The 20,383-nt window shown below is 40.2% G+C and overlaps 2 protein-coding genes across 2 annotated transcripts in view; both read right to left on the reverse strand.

Annotated features, from left to right (window-relative positions):
* The window catches only part of itga8 (integrin, alpha 8), a 114,183-nt gene extending 100,398 nt beyond the window's left edge, over positions 1 to 13,785 (reverse strand). Inside the window, exons 1-3 of the mRNA XM_052144140.1 lie at positions 13,465 to 13,785; positions 12,908 to 13,041; positions 1,257 to 1,357 (exon numbers count right to left, since the gene is read on the reverse strand). Of these exons, the coding sequence (XP_052000100.1) occupies positions 1,257 to 1,357; positions 12,908 to 13,041; positions 13,465 to 13,640 (411 nt within the window). The 5' untranslated portion in view covers positions 13,641 to 13,785. The remainder of the gene's footprint in view (positions 1 to 1,256; positions 1,358 to 12,907; positions 13,042 to 13,464) is intronic.
* A 4,825-nt stretch (positions 13,786 to 18,610) lies between these two features.
* The window catches only part of mindy3 (MINDY lysine 48 deubiquitinase 3), an 88,383-nt gene continuing 86,610 nt past the window's right edge, over positions 18,611 to 20,383 (reverse strand). The window contains exon 15 of the mRNA XM_052144153.1: positions 18,611 to 19,701. Within this exon, the coding sequence (XP_052000113.1) occupies positions 19,552 to 19,701 (150 nt within the window). The 3' untranslated portion in view covers positions 18,611 to 19,551. The remainder of the gene's footprint in view (positions 19,702 to 20,383) is intronic.

The raw sequence follows: 20,383 nt of genomic DNA on the forward strand, positions 1-20,383 counted from the left end.
CACTATGGCTTTCAGGCAATTACTCTACAAAAGAGAAGAGCAATATCTATCTGATTAAATATTTTAGAGCAGTTAATGTTTACTATTTACAGGTAATATTTCACAGAAAATTAAATATTTTGTTAAATATTTTACTAACCCCTAAAATTTTTGGGCTGCAGCCTGGAAATTTTCACACTCAAATTTAAAAGCTCACCATTCACACATACTGTGGACTAAAAAAAAAACGGTCCTAACTTTGTAAACGTGTCATTCCGGTTCTTTTTACTCTACCTCACTTTGAAAAGTCTTTTCATTCAACTAGATGGCAGCAAGCACTAAATGTTTTATTTTTTTTTCTCCATTACATTCATATAAACAATATACAGATCTGAATTGTAGGTATTGTTCAAGTGCATTTTATCCCTCAAAAATGTGCTCGTCCATAGACATTCAGTCTAATTTGCAGTTAATGCACCACCCTTGTTATTTCATTGAGTACCTTGGCCTCTGAGTGGACTAGAAGTCTTAGAAAGCTGAAATCCTTCCTGTAGAGCGGAGGAGGGCGGGGCCAGGCTGGAAAAATGCATGCACAGTCCCCAATCAGACTGATGGGGGCGCGCGGGGATAAAGGTGGCCGGGAACGACCGTTCGAGAGAGAGAGAGACAATTACAGGCAGCTGCTCTGTGTGCTTATGTTTGTTATTAAAACTATTATTTATATTGTCAAGCCGGTTCTCGCCTCCTCCTTTCCATTGAACTGCTTTACATTGGTGCCGAAACCCGGGAAGGAGTAGGAATGCCAGTGGCGGAGTCCTTGACACGGCCATCCACCCTCCGACCGCCTGGAGTGATGGAGAAACGCTGCCAGGAACGGAGGAGTGCCCTGCCGTCCCCCAGAAATGCGGAGGGGTCAAAAGAAGACCCCCCTCCCTCCTTTCAACCATAAGCAGTTCTTCACCTCACACAATCAACCTCAAATACAATTTTGCAAATCCCCCTCATTCATTTCATGCCAGGGAAAGAACAATCTTCCAACACCCACATGCACAGAGCAACAAATCCCTTATATTAAGCTCCAGAATTAATGATTGAAACATGATGTTCAAGAATTCAAATGATGTTGAATGATGTTGAAGTTAGCTACCCAGCCTCTGTCTGCTCCCTGATAAAGAGGAGCATTTCCAACCACAACCATGAATATGCAGAAGGAGCCATTCAGCTAGATTATGATGCAAATGGTCATTAACTGATTTATGTTTCTGAGCATCACTTACCACCACTTTGCCTTTGTGGGTCCTGACTGTGGCTCCAAACCACTGATGGGATTTAAACTCCAGAGGCTCCCGGGTCCCATTCACTTTAATCATCCTGTTATCTGGGAAAAAAAGAAAGAAACAACGACAGTGTAAATAGAGAGTGAGACTTCATTATAATAGTCAGAAAACACCTGGCAGCTGAGAAATGCAACACATTGCAAGTTCTTCCGGCAATATACTCACTTTGGAAACAGCATGAGCCATGAAACAGCAAATTATAAAGTGTTTTCGAATTAGTCTGACTGTATTCTTTATATGAAGGCACATCTACAGGGGGTCGTTTTACTCTTGTGGACATGTGGCTGTGGATTTGTACATACAGAGGTGCAGTGTGTTCCAGAAAAGATCGCGGTGCTGCTGGGCATGTTTGGAGTTCCATAAGGTACAGTCTTCACCTCTTAAAAACATAAACTAATTCTTCTCTGCTTTCTACTGTTCATCTCTCATTCTTTGCTATTGAATTTCCGCTTCACCCTCAATGCAAATATTTTACTTTACCTCTTGAAATAGCAAATACATCTGCAATTCTAACATATATTACTCTAAACTATTAAATTACTCTTCTACGTTGCAGTCATTAAGTAATTTGCAAGCATACAACTGTTGTCCCATAGACTTTCTATTCTAAATCGCACCCTACATCAGGATGAGTTGAAATTACTTTGTTAATTGACCACAACTCTTAACAGGTATTTAACCCAGAATATAATGTTCTCAGTCAGTGTTAAAGGGATAGTCCACCCCAAAAATGATAATTCTCTCATAATTTACCCATCAAAATTGCAGGGTTTACACATAATACACATCCAACACATTGCATCTGAATATATTAAACGGTTCATCTAAAGCATGAATGTTAACACTTAGCACCATAAACTATCAAACAGTCATGACATTTGAAATATTCATAAATGAAATTGTTTACTTAAGTTTTTGAAGTGTTTTTAACTGTCCCATCCATACAATAAAAGTTTCTTTGCAAAGCTGGAATCATTTTATGATGTTCACAAACAATCGATACTGACATGAGCCAAAAAAAATTAAAACATCCAAGGCACGGTGAAATTACACACACACATATACATACATATACACACATATATATATATATATATATATATATATGTATATATACACTGAGGTGCACATTGCTGGAAATACACCAAAAAGTTCAAAGACATCCATCAAAGACTTCCTACATCCTAAAAAATAGCGCAGATGGGTGAAAGAACATGCATTCATGATGTGTTTGTGCTCAACGCAACATAGGCAGCAGCTGAATGAAAGATAATTGCTTCTTCCTTCCAGAGTTGTAACTTCACATTGCGTGTTTTAAAAGCGGCGAGATACATGGCAGCGGTCAAAGAGTCTATGCCGCTCATGTTCATATACAAAATAGTCCAGATGGGTCCCCTTAGGTGTTGTGTTAGGAATAGTTAGCCATGGAAAGCCTTCTCTCTTGACTTGAAATGCACGCCAGTTGTTGGGGCCAATGGTGCGATGATGCATATTGTGAGATGTACAAATGAGCAATGTGTCATGATCTCACGAACAGACAGGTTTCAAAACGAGATGTTTCAGAAGGGTGGCAACTACAAATGCTCTTTTTAGACTGGGAAGGAAGTTTTGAGTTCTGAAATTTACCATGTGATTTATAGTACGGTTACTTCTTATGTCTAAATATCAAGGAAAATTTGATTCGCCATTTCATGACACCTTTAAGATTCAAGAAGGGCATAAAGGCAGCATTAAAGTAATCCATATGATCCTTTTGGGTGAGAAACAAACACAAATTTAAGTGTAATTTATTTACTATAAATGTTGACTTCTGGTCCGATTGGAACACAGTGCAGGTGCGTGGAAGTTTGTGAACAAGCTTATCTCATGAAGGCACCAAAGACACCGTGGATGTCAAGATTTATAACGAATAAGCACTTACATTTTGGCCTGTGCCTCTCCCAAGACATGGATTAAGTCACTTACTTTTATGCTGCCTTTAATGACCCCATTGCACTGACTTCCATTGTATGGACTAAAAATATCTTTGTATCATAAGTCACATGAGTTTGAGATGGCATGAGGGTGAGTAAATTATAAGAGAATTATCATTTTTGAGTGAACTTTCCCTTTAAGTCATTAATTGTTTTACCTTCTCCAAAAGATCTCTTCATGCCTAAATACATTTCTTTCTAGTTATGTGAGAGTTTAGGTATATTGAGTGCATTGATTATGTTACACAAGCATATGAGTGCAATATGACCGTGCTCCATTGTATTAAATTATTGCTGATGAAGGTCAACATACTTATCTGGGTCTCTCACTGTAGAGCAGATTGGATGAACAAAATTACATTAAACACAAACATAAAAAAAAGCACAAATTCTTCTAAACCACTCATAAATTAATTTGGTACCATTTAAATTTCATAAACACAAGAATTCGGTTTTAACACAAAAACATCCCAAAATCAGTAAATCTGTTTTAATGAGCACTGTTCTGGTCTCACACTGCACGAACATGCTTGGCCAGACTCACAATAAAAAAGGACAACAGGCCATCATTTGGTGCTTTAAAACAGGTTTCATTCTTTATGTCCAACACATGCCTGAAAAATGTCTCAGTGATAAATTATTCCTTTCTGATGCAGTGATATTAATAATGGTGCTATAATAATGACTGCGATCTTTGTAAATGAAGGTGACCTGTGTTATGAATCAGACAGTCTACACTAACACATGCACTCAACTCTGATAATAAGATTGAGAGTGCTCAGGCAGAAACTATAAAAAAAAAGCCATATAGTGCATTTAGTCTTCAAAAGAAACCTATTAAATGTGTGGAATGTAACTGTAAGGACATCCTATGTAATGTAACTATGTACAGTAGTTGTGTGAATAAGTTTGTGCATGTACAGTTGGTGTGTGCATGTATAGTTGGTGTGAAAATCAGAAACACAAGGTCAACTGGAACATGACCATGTCTGCTGTATCTAAGAAATATACTATATACTAATTATCGGACAGGACTGTGCGCACGCACACACACACGCACACACAGGATGGAGGAGGACCACAGTGGGAAGAGCACACATGGTCAAAGGTCAAGTGTGTTAAAGATAATGTGACTAATGAATCTGAAAATGTGTTTGCTCTGGGTAGATGTTCTTGAAAGAGTGGAGATTTGAAATGCATGGCGTGTGCGTTTTCAGACACTAACAAAAAACAGACAGCACTTCTGCCCACCTTCTTCAGAGTCTGAACTCTTTCCTTATTTCCGGTATGTTCGGTTCTTTTAACCCCTCTCTCTTGCATGTGCACACATACAGGCACACTCTCCCTCTGCCTCGCTCTCACCTCATTACCATCAGACTCCTTTTAAAAGCTTGAACCAGAGCACAACTGCTTTCATCTTCAACAGACAATCCATTTGAACATGCACATGAATATTTCAGAGCAGACCTCAATGCTTCACTTAAAGGGATAGTTCCCCAAAAATGAGAATTCTCTCACCTCATGCCATCCCAGAGGTGTATGATTTTTTTCTTCAGCTGAACACAAACAAAACATTTTAGAAGAATCTCAGCTATGTAGATCCACACAATGCAAGTGATCCAGTTGGTTTTGGGTTCTTGGGTGAGAACAGACCAAAATAACTCCCTTTTCACTGTACATCTTAACAGCAGTCTCCTTGGTGATCATGATTTCAAGCTCGATTACTCTTCCTATATTACCATCTAGTGCTCTGTGCATGGGTCGAGTGCACGGAAGCTTGAAATCGAGATCATGCTTAAGAGACTACGACAATGATATAATATACGATCACTTCAGAAGACATCGATTCAACGACTGGAGTCTGATGGATTAACTTTATACTGACTTTATCTCCTTTTTGGAGCTTTTGCAGTTCTGGTCACCATTCACTTGTAAGGACCTACAGAGCTGAGATGTTCTTCTAAAAATATTTGTTTGTATTCAGCAGAAGAAAGTCATGCGCATCTGGTATAATATAAGGGTATACTATAACTTTAAATGGCTGAGAATCCATTCCTTACATCACAGTATATTATGTCCAATGCAAAATGCTTTCACCATCAAATTCAAGTGAACAAAACAATAAATTAAAAACTGATGCATTGAGATCCAGCAGATGGAAATTACTTCAATAAATCATATTATTTGTAGAAGGAATACACATTTTTTTAATTTATAAATAAAATGTGAAATAATGAGAATAAATGCGATACAGAAAATTAATACTGGATTATAAAATGTTAAGTAGATATATCAGAGGACTAAGTCCTGGAATAAACCATAAACACAAAGTCTTGTCAAGTCAAGTGTTTTTTTTTATTGTCGTTCAACCATATAGAGTAGGCATGTAACGATTCACTCGATGCGATACGATTCACGATACTGGTTTCACGATAAGATTTTCTCACGATTTTTTTTTAACAAAATAGATTTAAGATCAATGAAAATGTGTCCTTTTATTATTTCTCACTCAGACAAAATGCTGCACATTTCTTTGTGAAACTGAAATAGCTTTGTCAAATAACAAAACTAAACTGACATTTTAAAACAAATCCCAAATAAAATAAATCTCTTCATATAAACAAACTAAGGCTTTGCCGGTGCTCTTTCCTAGCTTAGAATGTTTTTTTTACATGTTTTTTAAGAAATATCAGCATATCCACATTTTCTGGCAGAAGCTGAGATCTCTGCACATTCACAATGTCCCCTGCTGATGAAAAAATCCTTTCACTAGGGACAGAGGTGCGCGCTGCTGAGGACCCGAGACCCGCCTTCAGAGCAGGAGACATGGCAGCCCTAAGTACATCGTGGGCCAAACTGTCCCGGGCCATCAGAGAGGCAAAGCGTCCACATACACAGAGAATCCACAGTCACTTCCAGGACAGCTGCGACACGTGGCGCATGTGGCATGGCATCCATGCCATCACTAACTACAGGACAACATCAGTTGCCAGTGTCAAAGATGCCTCCCAGATGTGCTGAATTAATTCTACGCTCGGTTTGAGGCGCAGAACGATGTGGTGGTGAGGAAGACCACCCCTCCTCCCAATGATCAGGTGCTCTGTCTTACCAAGGCCGATGTGAGGACATCTTCAACATCTCGGAGTAGTGTCATCGTTCCAACGTGCTTCAATGCCACCACCACCATCCCATGCCAAAGAAGTCTTCAGTGTCCTGCCTTAACAACTACCATCCCGTCGCACTCATACCCATCATCATGAAGTGCTTTGAGAGGTTCGTCAAGAGGTACATTAAGACCCAGCTGCCCCCCCTCACTAAACCCACTGCAGTTCGCGTATAATCCCAACCGTTCTACAGACGACGCCATTGCCACCACCCTCCATCTGGCCCTCACCCACCTAGATAAAAAGTACTCATATGTTCGAATGCTGTTTATAGCCTTCAGCTCAGCATTCAACACGATCATTCCTCAGCACCTGATTGGAAACCTGAACCTGTTGGGCCTGGACACCTCCCTCTGCAACTGGATCCTGGATCCAGCATCTCCACCACCACCACCACACTGAGCACTGGGACCCCCCAGGGCTTTGTGCTCAGTCCTCTGCTGTTCACTCTGCTGACTCACGACTATGCAGCAATGCACAGCTCAAACCACATCGTCAAGTTCGCCGATGACATGACCGTGGTGGGTCTCATCAGCAAGAACGACGAGTCAGCACAGAGGAGGTGCAGCGGCTAATGGACTGGTGTAGAGCCAACAAACTGTCTCTGAATGTGGACAAAACAAAAGCAATGGTTGTTGACTGCTTCGGTGGAGATCGTCAAGAGCACCAAATTCCTTGGTGTTTACCTGACAGAGAACCTCACCTGGTCCCTCAACACCAGTTCTATTACCAAGAAAGCCCAGCAGTGTCTCTACTTTCTTCGAAGGCTGAGGAAAGCACATCTCCCACCCCGCCCATCCTCACTACATTCTATAGAGGGACTATTGAGAGCATCCTGAGCAGCTGCATCACTGCCTGGTTTGGGACTGGCACCATTTTTTACTATGCCTGTTGTCTTGTTCCTGTTAGTAATTTATTGAACTGTCCCGTACACTTTGCATGTGCACTTTATGTAGCAATGTTATTTAGTCTGTGTTGTTTCATGTGGTTCTGTGTTTGTCCTAAGTTGATTTATGTAGCACCATGGTCCTGGAGGAACTAGTCTCTTTTCGCTGTGTACTGTACTAACTGTATATTAGGGATGTAATGATTCACTCCGAGCCGGTTGAAAATCGATGAAAATATGTGACGATTCGTGTCGGTTGAGATGTTAAAGGAATTGCGATACACGTTTTAAACAGCAGGGGCGCTGAAGCAGTATATTTTGACCTCGCTTTACAGGCGCGATAGCAGCGAACAAGTTATAGCGTTAAACAGAAGCAAACATGGTGGCGGCAAGTGTAGATCTTGATCTTGAGGATGCCCCATCTTCATTCAAATCGGAGGTGTGGCGGCATTTTGGCTTTCCGAAGACTAAAAATGAAAGCGGTGAGGTGGTAACAGACAAAACAAAAACTGTGTGCAGATACTGCAAGAAGATGTTAATATACACCAATAGCACAACAAACATGATGCAGCATACAAACAGTCACCACAGTGAGAAGCTCCAGTCACCGCCATCTGCACGTAAAAACGTATTAGTAGGCCAAACCACTCTGACCGGCAGATTTGTAGCCCCACTTGCGGCGATGAGTGCGAGAGCCAAGGAGATCACAAGGTGTATCGGTGTTTTCATGGCAAAAGATTTGAGGCCGTTTTCTGTCTGGATTTAAGCTACTCGTCAGCACATTGGAGCCCAAATACAGCATCCCACCACGCCCCCACTTTAGCCAGACTGTCATGCCAGCGCATTACAGAGAAACAAAATCTAAGGTAGTTGAGACCCTCAGAAAAGCATATAGTGTATCAATTACAACCAACAGCTGGACCTCCAGGGCTACCCTGAGTTCTTACGGTCACAGTCCATGTGATAACCAGTGAGTGGGAGATGGTTAATTATGTTCTCCAAAAACTCACCTATTGTTCGAAACGCACACCGGAGCTAATATTGCTGAAGTTTTAAAATCAGCTGTGAGTGAATGGGGGCTTCAAAAAGGCCAACCATGGAATTGCTGTGGTCACGGACAACGCAAGAAATATGGATGTTGCTGTCAGAGAGGCTGGGCTGGCCCCCCCATGTCAGGTGTTTTGCCCACACTTTGAACTTAGCCAGCCAAGCGGGTTTGAGTGTGTCACGCATGAGCCATTTGTTGGGCAGAGTGAGGCGCATTGCTGCCTTCTTTCACCGAAGCTCCACAGCCACAGCTGCGCTCGCAGCCAAACAGATACTACTGGAGCTTCCAGTGCATAAGTTAATTATCGATGTCACTATGCGCTGGAACAGCAGTCTGGATAGGATCGAACGTCATCTCAAACAGCAAGCGGCTGTGACAGCAACTCTCCTGAGCAACGACGTTCGACGAAATGTCCGTGACATCGATACTTTGGATGGCTCAGACATCCGTGATGCGGAGGACATGGTGAGGCTTCTAAAGCCACTCAAAACGGCCACCACTGTGCTGTGTGATGAACAAATTGTCTCTCATTGTGCCCTTAAAGCATATGATCGAGCATAACATGGCATCCAACGAAGAAGACTCCCTCACTGTGAGCAACATGAAGAGCTATACTGAACAACCTTTACAACAGATACACTTCAGAGTACAACCACCTGCTGGAGTGCACCGCATTAGACCCCAGATTCCGGGCTCTGCCTCATCTAGTGAAAGACCAACGCGAGGATGTATTCCACAGACTGAAGGAGAAAGCTGTGCTGATGTTGCAGATCCAGGTATTGTATTTATTTTACTCTTTTACTTGTATTTATTTTTTAATAATTTGTTGATTTTTATGGCAGATTTTTCTAAATGTGTTCAAAAGTAATGATACAAATGATAACAAATGATATTCAAATCTTGCCTTTATAACAATGTGAAACCCTTGTCAATGCTGTACTTAGATTTTACTTAGTCTTTATTTCTGCTATTCCTCTGTGCAGGATGAGGGCAAAGAAGGTGCCAGTGGCCACCCCCCTGCAGCAGAGCAGCCTCTTGACCAGACAGACAGAGCAGGAGCTGAGCTGAAACAACCTCCTTCCAAGAAAATAGCATTGGAAGATCTCCTTGGAGGGACTTTCGATGAACCAGTTGCACAGCACATCAGTCAGATTGATGCAGAAATTAATAAGTACAGAGCTGAAACATCCATTTCCCTCAATAGCTGTCCACTCAAGTGGTGGAAAGAGAATGCTAGGCTATACCCACTGAAATCTAGTATAGCAAAAGCATATCTCTCCACACCAGACACACCTCCACAGTCATCCACGGCTTCTGGTTGGAGCATGTGGGGATGGTCTTGGAAAAAGTGACATCATCAACTCACTTGCTGATGTAGCTGATCACTGATGCTGTGTATTCCTCCAAGTTGGTAGAGTTGCCATATGTTGCAGCCTCCCTGAAGATGTGCCAGTCAGTACACTCAAAACAGTCTTGAAGAGCAGAAATGGCTCCTGCTGGCCAGGTTTTCACCTGCTTCTGAAGCGCTTTTGTGCACCTGACGAGCGGTCTGCATGCTGAAATTAGCATAACAGAGATGTGGTCCGAGGTGGGGGCGGGGCTCTGCCCGGTACACACCTGGGAAGTTTGTGTAAAAAAGATCAAGCGTGTTCGCCCCTCTCGTTATAAAATCCATTGCATGGTTGAACTCTCCGGCGACATTAAACAGTCTGTCAGGGTGAGCGTTCTGCAATAGCCCCATACAATTCACAGAGCACTTCCTTAGCATTAGCACTGGGGGGAATGTAAACTCTGGTTATTATGACAGTGGTGAATTCCGTGGTAAATAAAAAGGTCTGCATCTTACAGTCACAAGCTCCAACAGCGATGAGCAGTAGCTAGAGACTAGCAAAGAGTTCTTGCACCATTCCATGTTGATGTAAACACACAAGCCACCACCGCGACTCTTACCACACATTGCTGCATTTCTATCTGCACGAAAAAAAGGCGAGCCCGTCTAGCTGAATGGTGGCATCCAGAACTCTGTCGCTGAGCCACGTCTCTGTGAAAACAAAGACGCAGTAGCTCACGCAGCATAGTCTGCTGGAGTCAGATCTAGTCCTGTGAGCAAATATTTGAGAGCAGGACAGATGGGATATCCGTTTGTTTTTAGCCTAGCATGGACCCCCGCCCTCTTGCTGCACCTTTTCCTTGCACACCACTTACGACGTCCTCTCCCCCGGCCACCGGCATCACGCCGAGGACTGGAGGCCTGGTCTACGCAGCAAGCAGAGGTTGCGTAGCTTCTCCTGCAGATCATCATGCAGCTTGGTTGTTGCATGAATCTTATATTTTAGTAGTGTCTGGTGATGGCAAACATGAACACCGGTTGCTCCGATGTTCATGTGCCGTAAAAGTCGAGCCAAGTAACAAAAATAGCACCATTTTGGATCCGGAGCGGACGCTGCGTGCTACCATGCAGCCATCTTGGATATATCCCACTAATCATTAGACAAAGACTAGTCTTTGTCTAATGAACTAAGTAAACGGAAAAAGAGTCAAGATGAGGCCTCAAAGTTGGAGCTCAGATGCGAAGAGCTAGATGGTTGAGATGTTAGGCTGGCAATCAAAGATAAGTTAAGGTCTTTATACCCTTGGTACAGAGAGTTCTGCACGGGTATAAATTGTAACTCAAGGTGTCAGGTCATATTGTTGTGACCTATTGAAGTGCAAAGGAATATGTTGCAGAACAGCTTGTGCATATATCTTTGCCAAGTGCTCATAAATTTCATGATCTCAGCAAAATACAAACACAGGTGTTGAGACATCATGTGCTCGCTGACTCGCGTCTGTACATTGTTTGGAACAATAACAACTATAAACGAAGCTCTCTCTGCATCCAGCTCTTAAACTTCATCAAGCCAAAAGGGCACAAACCCATATACAAGGGTTAGGGTTGACAAAGAGAATAAAGCAATCTTATAACACACATGTTGAACATACATGGCATACTTCTGGTAACATGAATGTATAAACACAGGAGCAGTGGTTGGGCAAGTTAAAGAATACATGGTGGAGCATTAGTACAGTGATAATGGTATAGAGAATATAAACACAAAGTTGAGTAAATAAAAGTCAATCTATGAATATATATTGCATAGATTCTGATTATAGTCGAGTACATCAATGTATATATATATATATCTATCTATCTATCTATCTATCTATCTATGATATTATGCAATCATACTCCTATCTATATATATATATATATATATATATATATATATATATATATATATATATATATATATATATATATATATATATATATATATATATATATATAGATAGATAGATAGATAGATAGGAGTATGATTGCATAATATATATATAATCATACTCCTATCTAATATATATAGATAGATAGATAGATAGATAGATAGATAGATAGATAGATAGATAGATAGATAGATAGATAGATAGATAGATAGATAGATAGGAGTATGATTGCATAATATATATATAATCATACTCCTATCTAATATATATATGTATAGATAGATAGATAGATAGATAGATAGATAGATAGATAGATAGGAGTATGATTGCATAATATCATTAAGAAAAAGTATAAAATACAGGAAGGTCTCTAGCCACTTGCATCAAAAACGAACAATAAAATTCAGTTTTAAAGAAAATTAAAAAAAACATCTCACATTCTTGTTTGCTGTTTCATGTTGATATTGAATTTATTGTGAATGCTAAAATATAGACAGTTGTGTTAAGCGTATCTTAGTAGTCTGTTCTTCAGGAAAAGCATAAATACTGCGATGAAAGCTCCCTCTAGAGAATGCTATGAATAAAACCGCGCGACCCTGACGAAACATCAGCGCTCGCATTCCACAGCGCGCGAGTCTGCCTCCTGTCCGCGAGACGCCACATTTCTGAGGAACTCCAAACTGACCACTGTATTTACTGGCAAGCCATGGCTACTAAAACTATTCCAATAAAATCATAAACGCATCGATTAAAATGTGATTTAACAGTGTGTTGTGACTCTCAAAAAAGGCATCTCTCCCTTCGGGCATACTGGCATTGCAAATGTGACTCCCGTGCACAATACCAACAGCCTTCGTGTACACTTTTTCCACACCGAACGAAATAGACGACATAAGAGGACAAAATCATTGGGAAAGGAGAGGGACATTTCTAAAACGTATAGATAAAACACTCTGGTGACCTGTAGCTTATAGATGCGCGCAATGGACGTAATTGTGGCAGATTAGGCACCGAGGTAAAGTTACGCGCCTTTCTCTAGAAACCTATAGTAATTACTTCGCTCATGAAATTTTAAACCAACCCATATGCGGTTAAATGAACTCTTTCTTGGATGTGGTTTTTGGTCTTTTTATTGGCAGAGCAAGAATTTATGTAGCCTACTCTAAAGATGTTGCTTTTAATAAAATGTTGCTTTGATAAAAATATCAAAGAATGACAGCTTCTTGTATTTAAGGAGTTTAATTTATTAGGGTACTTACTTAATTTATCAAAGGGAATCTGGCGGCAGGAGTCAGAGTCTGATGCCGGCCAGGGGCAGTAGTACACCGCTCCTCCCTCCTCAATTCCTGGTTGAGAGGTGTTCGCTTTAGGAGCCCCAACCAGCACCGACATGCTGGAGAGAGAAAGGTATATTTATACACATATAACAGCATCCCACTAGATCAAAATATTACACATAGGCTATAACACTCAACTCAGAAGAAAAGAACGCTATTAAAATGCAAGTTACTTGATGTCTGGTAGATTTCAATAAACTAGCCTATTAGTCTTTTCAGTTCAACCTAGTTGTTAATATGCATAAACCAGACGACTACATTTCAAAATTAACTTCAGGCGGATTGGAAATTGGTCCACGTTGCTGGTGCTGAATGTGGGGTTTCACATAAGGATATGTGGTAAAATTTTAAGTATGTCCTCTGATATTGTGGTTTTATGGCATGCACTGGAATATGGTTGTCTGTGGGAGCTTGTAAATTTGACGAAACAAAATAAGTTTAATCAGACATAGATTAATAATAATAATAACCACACTTACACGTTTCTGTTCTGTGTAGGATGGTAAAAGTCCAGCGAGTATCCAAAATAACTTCCCTCTGGTCCACTGTACACAGTTGGCTTTTCCAAATCCAAGTTAAAAGCAGCAGCTTCGCATAATATTGAAAAAAATAGCAAACCTCTACGAGAGAACAGGCGGACAATACAAGGGAGCATGGCTTCAGTATAGTGCCTCCAAATATATTCCAAATGTTTTGATTAGAGAGGTGTAAATGAAAGATATTGGCAGCTTGTCCCGTCTGTGCTCAGCCGTCATAAGTTGAGTGTGCGCTCCATGCGTCTGCTGCTTTTTCAAGCGAGCTGCGCGCATTTCTCTGCGCGAGCTCTCTGCGTACTAATTATTATAATGAGCTACGCAAGACAGCATCCGGCCAACTCCTTTTATGGCAAAATACACATAATCTTGTCTCCAAATTAAACATATACAAAATCAAATGACTTTAATTATTAATAGACCTATAGATAAAAGTTACTATTATAATTCACTTAGTTAGATATATCCTATTATATTGCATTATTAAATGTTTGTATCAAGCATAAAGCGCATGCTTTTAATTACTCATTTTTCACAAGCTGAAAATAATGATCTGTAATTATCTGTGTCGGACGTCCCAAGTTAAACGTTGGTATGAAGCATGCGCGATAAGTATAAGCTTCGCGTTCTAAGAAAATAAACAGTCTGGGTGTTTTACATCCAACCAACAATAATAACTTCTTTTTTTTACTTGTTTCCTTGGAGCAAATCTAAATTTAGTTGCGCTGTTCACATCTGATCACAAGATGGGGCCTGCTTATGGACACCATCTGTGTGTCAGAGTTTTAATCTTGTCTAAGTGAAGTCTTACCCATTAACGCCTAAGCGCTTTTGTGCACCAAGACTCATATTCCAGCCATCTGAGAACAGCTTTGTACAAAAGTCAACTGTATACACAAAACTGCCTTTATGAATAGATACCTTATACAACTTTATAGGCGAATGTGAATCCAAAGGTAGACATCATTTGTATGAGGCTAGAGGCCTAAACGCCATACAGTAGGCTAATATAAAAATAGAATTAGCAATAAGGCGATAATTTACCGAATCAGATTATTAGAACCATGGTAATTCCTGTTAGTGTTGCTCTATTTGTGTGGGAGACTTTTCAAGGAGGTGAAGATAGTTGGTGACTTAACAACATATTCATGAATGATATGATTTCTCCCAGCTCCACACTTATTTTGAAACAATGGTTTCAGATTTGGATCACCTGTGATTGTTGTCACCACTTTGTCTGGTCTAATAAAGGACAAAGCCAGAGTAGTCATTAATCCTTCTCATTTCAAAATGTGGTCATCTGTCTCTGAAGTGATTTTGTAAACAAAGGGGGAAAAAAGAGAGAAGAATATCCAAAACAGAGACACACACAAATTCACAATTGTAAAAAATAATAGATTAGGCATGGTCCATGTATTGCGCTTTCATATGAGGAGGAATGAGAGAGCTCAAAAATATTCTCTGAATTCCCCTCTTAGGCTCTGGGAGGCAAAGAGCCAGACATTTTTTATCATACTGACTAGAAACAATGAGGTTTTAAAACAAGTCACACAAGCTTGAAGACAAAAAACCCCCAAAAAACAAAATATATGTTGCATACAATTTTACATGTTGGCAACAGTCCTGGGAAACCTGTGTAATTACACTGTAAAAAAAACATTTAATAACTTTTATTGCAGCATTACAAGTGTAACAACATCATCAGCTTTGCTTAGGCTTGGATGAAATTCATAAAATTTTCTTGATATGAGGAAGATGCAACAGATTATTATTTTTTAAGAACAGATTAGGCATGAAAAGTGGGATCACAGACACTATAAAAGGTCTTGCAGAAGTATTCAGCTGTTAAACAGTTCTTTACCAAATTTCAAAACAATTTTCTTTTCTGTGGTAATTTATTCAAATGTAGCTTCATTAAAATTGAAAAAATATTGTAATGTGACATTACAAGTCACAAGACAACATGCTTATCAAAACATGCCTTGTGTTTGGGACTATGGCATTTCCTTTAGGTTTACACTATACATTCTTGTTTCTGTTTTAAGATGACCAGTGCTTTGTTGATGGAAAGCATGTCAACAGATTAATGTTACTGCAATCATACTTCAGTGGAGGTGATGTTTGAGGTTTGCTAGATTTGTACTCCACATTTCACTTTTGATTATAAATCTTTAGGTCTCATCTGACCACAATAATAATAAAAAAAATAATATTATTTTTCGTTCTTTTATGGATTACTATTATGCTGCATTTGGCAAACTCCACATGTGTTTTTATATGTTTCTTTAGCTTCTTTTGTCCTATCCTCCCATACAGGCGAGATTTATGCAGATCTTTTATATGGTTAATGGGTGCACTTTTATATTATAACCCCTTCAAAATGGTCATTCCCATACGGTTTATTTTAAGGCACAGCCTCTTCTTAATAATTGAGCCGCTGGGACATTCACATACACTTGGATATTGTTTTCACCATTTTAAAGTTATGCATTTGTTTTAATTGAATGACTAATTTATTCATCATTCTTCACAGAGGAACTTGAAAATTCTTATTCAACCTTAATAATGATTACTTAATTGTGTGGATTTGATCCAAATAATGTGGCAGTTATTTCAGTTTCACAGTAAGTGGCTAATTGTAGGGCAATTTCAGTGCTTTATCATTTTTTTTTTAAAATATATATATTTGTTGAATTTGTAATTTGAAAATGGATTAAGGGTCCAGATACTTCTGCAAAGCACTGTATTTCTATTTTAGTGATGTTTGAAATTAACCATCCCAAAATATCCTCCTCCAAATTGTCCTTGTATTTATAAAGATTTCTTGAACTTTTGCTTTTTGCCAAGAACTGATAATCTCAGTCTATGATGAATAAAATCCTCTATGTTTTCATATTCCAGACAGACATTGATATTACTATCATTTTTATCACCTACTGTGAATGAAAACATTGGTCCATTTAAGTAATAAGTCATGTTAATATTTACACTTTCTCTTGACTGGAGTGAAATATTATCACATGTTGAGCAGTAACAGAATCCCTGACAGTGTGCCAAAGGACTTCACAATGTTTACAGGACACCAGACAAGGCAAATAGTGACAAAATCAGCGTCTTTAAAGTTTAGATCTTTTTCTCCCAAGATTGTTTATGACTATGACGCAACAAGCACCTGATAACTAGCAGCCGACCCAGAACTGCTTATGTTTAAAAGCAAAAATGTAACTGGTACTACGAAGACATAAAGACCTACAACGTATTAAAAGGCATGTTATAACTAAAATTCATATTGAGAAATAGGAAGGAGAGTGAAAGATCAAAAGTTTGAATCAAAGATACAGGCACTAGCTATACCAGGTAGTGGCGCAGTGTCTCAACACATCTTCTCATTTAGTGAGAAGGATATTTGGGTAGCAGGAGAGTTACCTGGCCAAGGGAAGTGGTACAATGACACTAGCCAATAGGGTAGTGAAAGATTGTTTGCATGCTCTCATCCACCTTAGTGGAAATAGAGAAACATTTAAAGATGAAACACCCAAAACAATGACACTAATGGACTGGTCAGTGATCATTGGATAATCAACAATTTTCTTATGTGAAATCTGGGAAGAGAGGGAAGATACATGCAGGTTATACTCCTTGGCAAAAGTGTTAGGGGAAGCCCAACCTTCAGCCAGACATATGTCTTTTAGTGACACACCCTTTGCCCATGACCAAGAGGCATACTCCTGGTGGAATAAGCTTTCATTCCCATTGGACATTGTATGCCTTAAGAATCACAAAAAAGCACAATGGTATCCATGACCCAGTGGGAAATTCTTTGCTTGGAGATGGTAAAACCCTTTGAACGACCTCCAAAGCAGAGTTTTTCAGACACCCTGAATTGACTCATTAGGTCAACGTACATGCGTAATGCCCTCACAAGGCATCCTCAAGCAGCCACATGATCAAGTAGCGGGTCAGAAGACACAAAAGCTGGTCTGAGACCATTGGGGTTTGAGCGCATGGGTTTGTCTTTTAGCATAACCAAGTTTGTTAAAGATGAAAATTTGCCTGTTTTTATAAGAATGTTTGTGCCTCACGCAACTCCATGGCACAGAACCAACAAAAACAGAAAATTGATCTTCCGAGAGGGAATAGCGGGGAAGAGCAAGAGAACTGTGAGGGGGCACAGAGAAGTGTTCCGGGCCTTCTTCTGAGCCAGAGTGGACTGGTCCATATGTATACGACCCTGCTTTGTTGGTGCCAAACCATCAAGAATGCTTGGCCTGCCCAGAAGGATCTTTACCTCGGAGACAAGGTCCAGGATGTGCCACATTTCACTTGGGTCCAGGTTGCTATGTTATCTTTCTCACCGGTGGCTCAAACACGCCTCTATGAGAAGGAACAGGGTTAGTGCTGGTAGCAATTTGTTTGGCTGGGCGCTGCACCGAGAAAGATAGCATGCAAACCGGCTTGGCTACAGAGCGACCCCACCTTGACAGGATGTGTCTGTAGGCCAGCGATTGCTTCTTGGCTTACTGAAAACTCTCAGTGAAATCATCAATAGTGCCACCTAAGAGGCCCTGCTGACACACAGGGGCATGCAGCAAAACGGCCTTGTCCTCATCACAAAGACTTGACAAATTGAGCCAGATATGGTGCTCAGTAGACACCAGGCTACCTACAGATCTGCTGATGGCCTGGGCAGTAATCTTGGTAGCCCAGAGAGCAAAATATGTGGTGCAAAGCAGCTCTTGGAAGGACTCAGGATCTGGATTGCTCACATCAAAGTTCTTCAGCAGATCTGCTTGGTAGGACTGCAACACCGCCATGTGTGAATAGCCTGACCTGCCGACCTATGCATTACCCAACAAGTTGAATGTGATCCTACAAGGCTTGGATGGATGCACCAGCTTAGATTTCCATGGCAGTGCAGAAGAGGCACAAATATGGACTGCAACTACCTCTTTGACTGTGGGAAGCCATGAATTACAGTATGATTTTAAATTTCAGGTGACCTATTCCTTTAGTGTGTTGGTCAAGGACATTTAATTTTATACAAGACAAACACGCCACAGTTCAGACATAAAGAAAAAAAAAAGTTGTTTATTTGAATGAACTATCAGGATGAGAACAAATAAAGGGTGAACATCTTTATTCTTCTCTCATGCAGAGAATCATAGTGTCATTCCAGAGACTTCAAAGATAAATATTAAAATCACCCTCTCCTATCCTCCCAACTGTCTTTTGGTACCCAGCATGTAGTTGTAGTGCATTATTTTGTCAATCTTCCTCCCAGGGCCAGAACAGTGTTGTAGAACATAACCCCTCAGCTGACTATTTCTCTCTCTCTCTCTCCCTCTAGCACGAACACACACAAACGAGCGAAAACATGCAAATGTGCACACGCACGCGCAGACAGACACACGCACGCACGCGCAGCACACACACACACACACACACACACACACACACACACACACACACACACACACACACACACACACACACACACACACACACACTATCTGCAACCAGATGCTTTGGTCAAATAATCCCTTAAATATTCACAACCACTTACATTTAATCATCAATCAATCAATCACAAAAAAAAAAAACTCTATATAAACAATTCCATAAATTATTCAAAAGATTATCACAGTCGGTGTGCTAGTTCAAAGGGCAGATCTTTTCAGAGCAGTAAACCAAAACATGTAGAAATTTGACAAAATAATTTGAACATCTGCAAAATCACAATACATTTGGTATACATAACAGATTACAAACAAAACCAACACATAACTTCAGGGCTTTAAGCACACAATTAGCCCAATAATCAAATGTACAAGCCAGTTGAGATGTGTAAAAAGCAGAGAAGAGCTTTAGTGTCAGTGCCGGGTGAAGGGCATCATCTCTCAGTTCAACTTCAGGCCCTGTGTTGGCCCCCTAAATGTAGTGCAGAGTGTGAGGAGACCTATGACGGTTCAGCTTTCCTTAAGTTATCGGGCTTTGCAGGCAAAAGTTGGCAGGTGAAAGGTTAGAGATTAAAGCTTAATTCAGTGAGGGCGACCTCTCTGTGGTCCACAGGAGCTCGATGTAGGGCCATTTGGTCTGTAGACAGCGTTTGACTGGGGTGTCGTCTGTGCGTACCATAGGGTCCTCAAAACCCATGACCAAAGCAGTGCCCTCAACGTAACTTACCTGGCAGAGAAAAACAGAAGGGGTGGGGGACAAGACAGTTCCTTAAACAAAGATCAGTGAACATACAAAACTTGCACATGCTCAAGTATGTGTAAACACAAAAGATGCTTTGGTTAGTCCTTTGAGACACTTACCAACCTTCTAAATTAAACCATGGGAAAAAGCAGTTCCAGATTTTGGGAATCCCAGCATTATAATATGTGCTGCATCCAAATAACCATACCTCCTTAGTACACAGTATGCCAATGTTTTAGTGTTTCTGAATCCTCAGCATTCATAAAACAGAAAACTAGAAATACCTGGATGACCTACTATTTCCTGGACACTTTCCTATCCCATAATCCTATAGGAGCTGAGGTGACTTTGCATTTAAAACGCTGGATTTAAAGAAACTTGCGGCTATTTTCAACTGTAAAAATTATACATACAAAGAAAGTCATTTGTTGTACTTAAATGGTGCTGGTTTAACAAAACTAGAGTACATTATTTTGGAAGTTGTTAATATGTTGCATATTTGAGTCAAGGGACAGTGCCCAAATTCACAGATGAAGTACCGTATATCCAGAATCTATTCATACTAATTGCTAGGGATGGGACAATATAGAGACAGTTCTGTACCACTCAGAATAACAGATGTGTTGCATTGGTTTCAGTTTGGTAATGTGCGCTGATATATTTACAG

The sequence above is a fragment of the Xyrauchen texanus genome, chromosome 15, assembly GCF_025860055.1.
Source record: "Xyrauchen texanus isolate HMW12.3.18 chromosome 15, RBS_HiC_50CHRs, whole genome shotgun sequence".
In the NCBI taxonomy this organism is placed as follows: Eukaryota; Metazoa; Chordata; class Actinopteri; order Cypriniformes; family Catostomidae; genus Xyrauchen; species Xyrauchen texanus.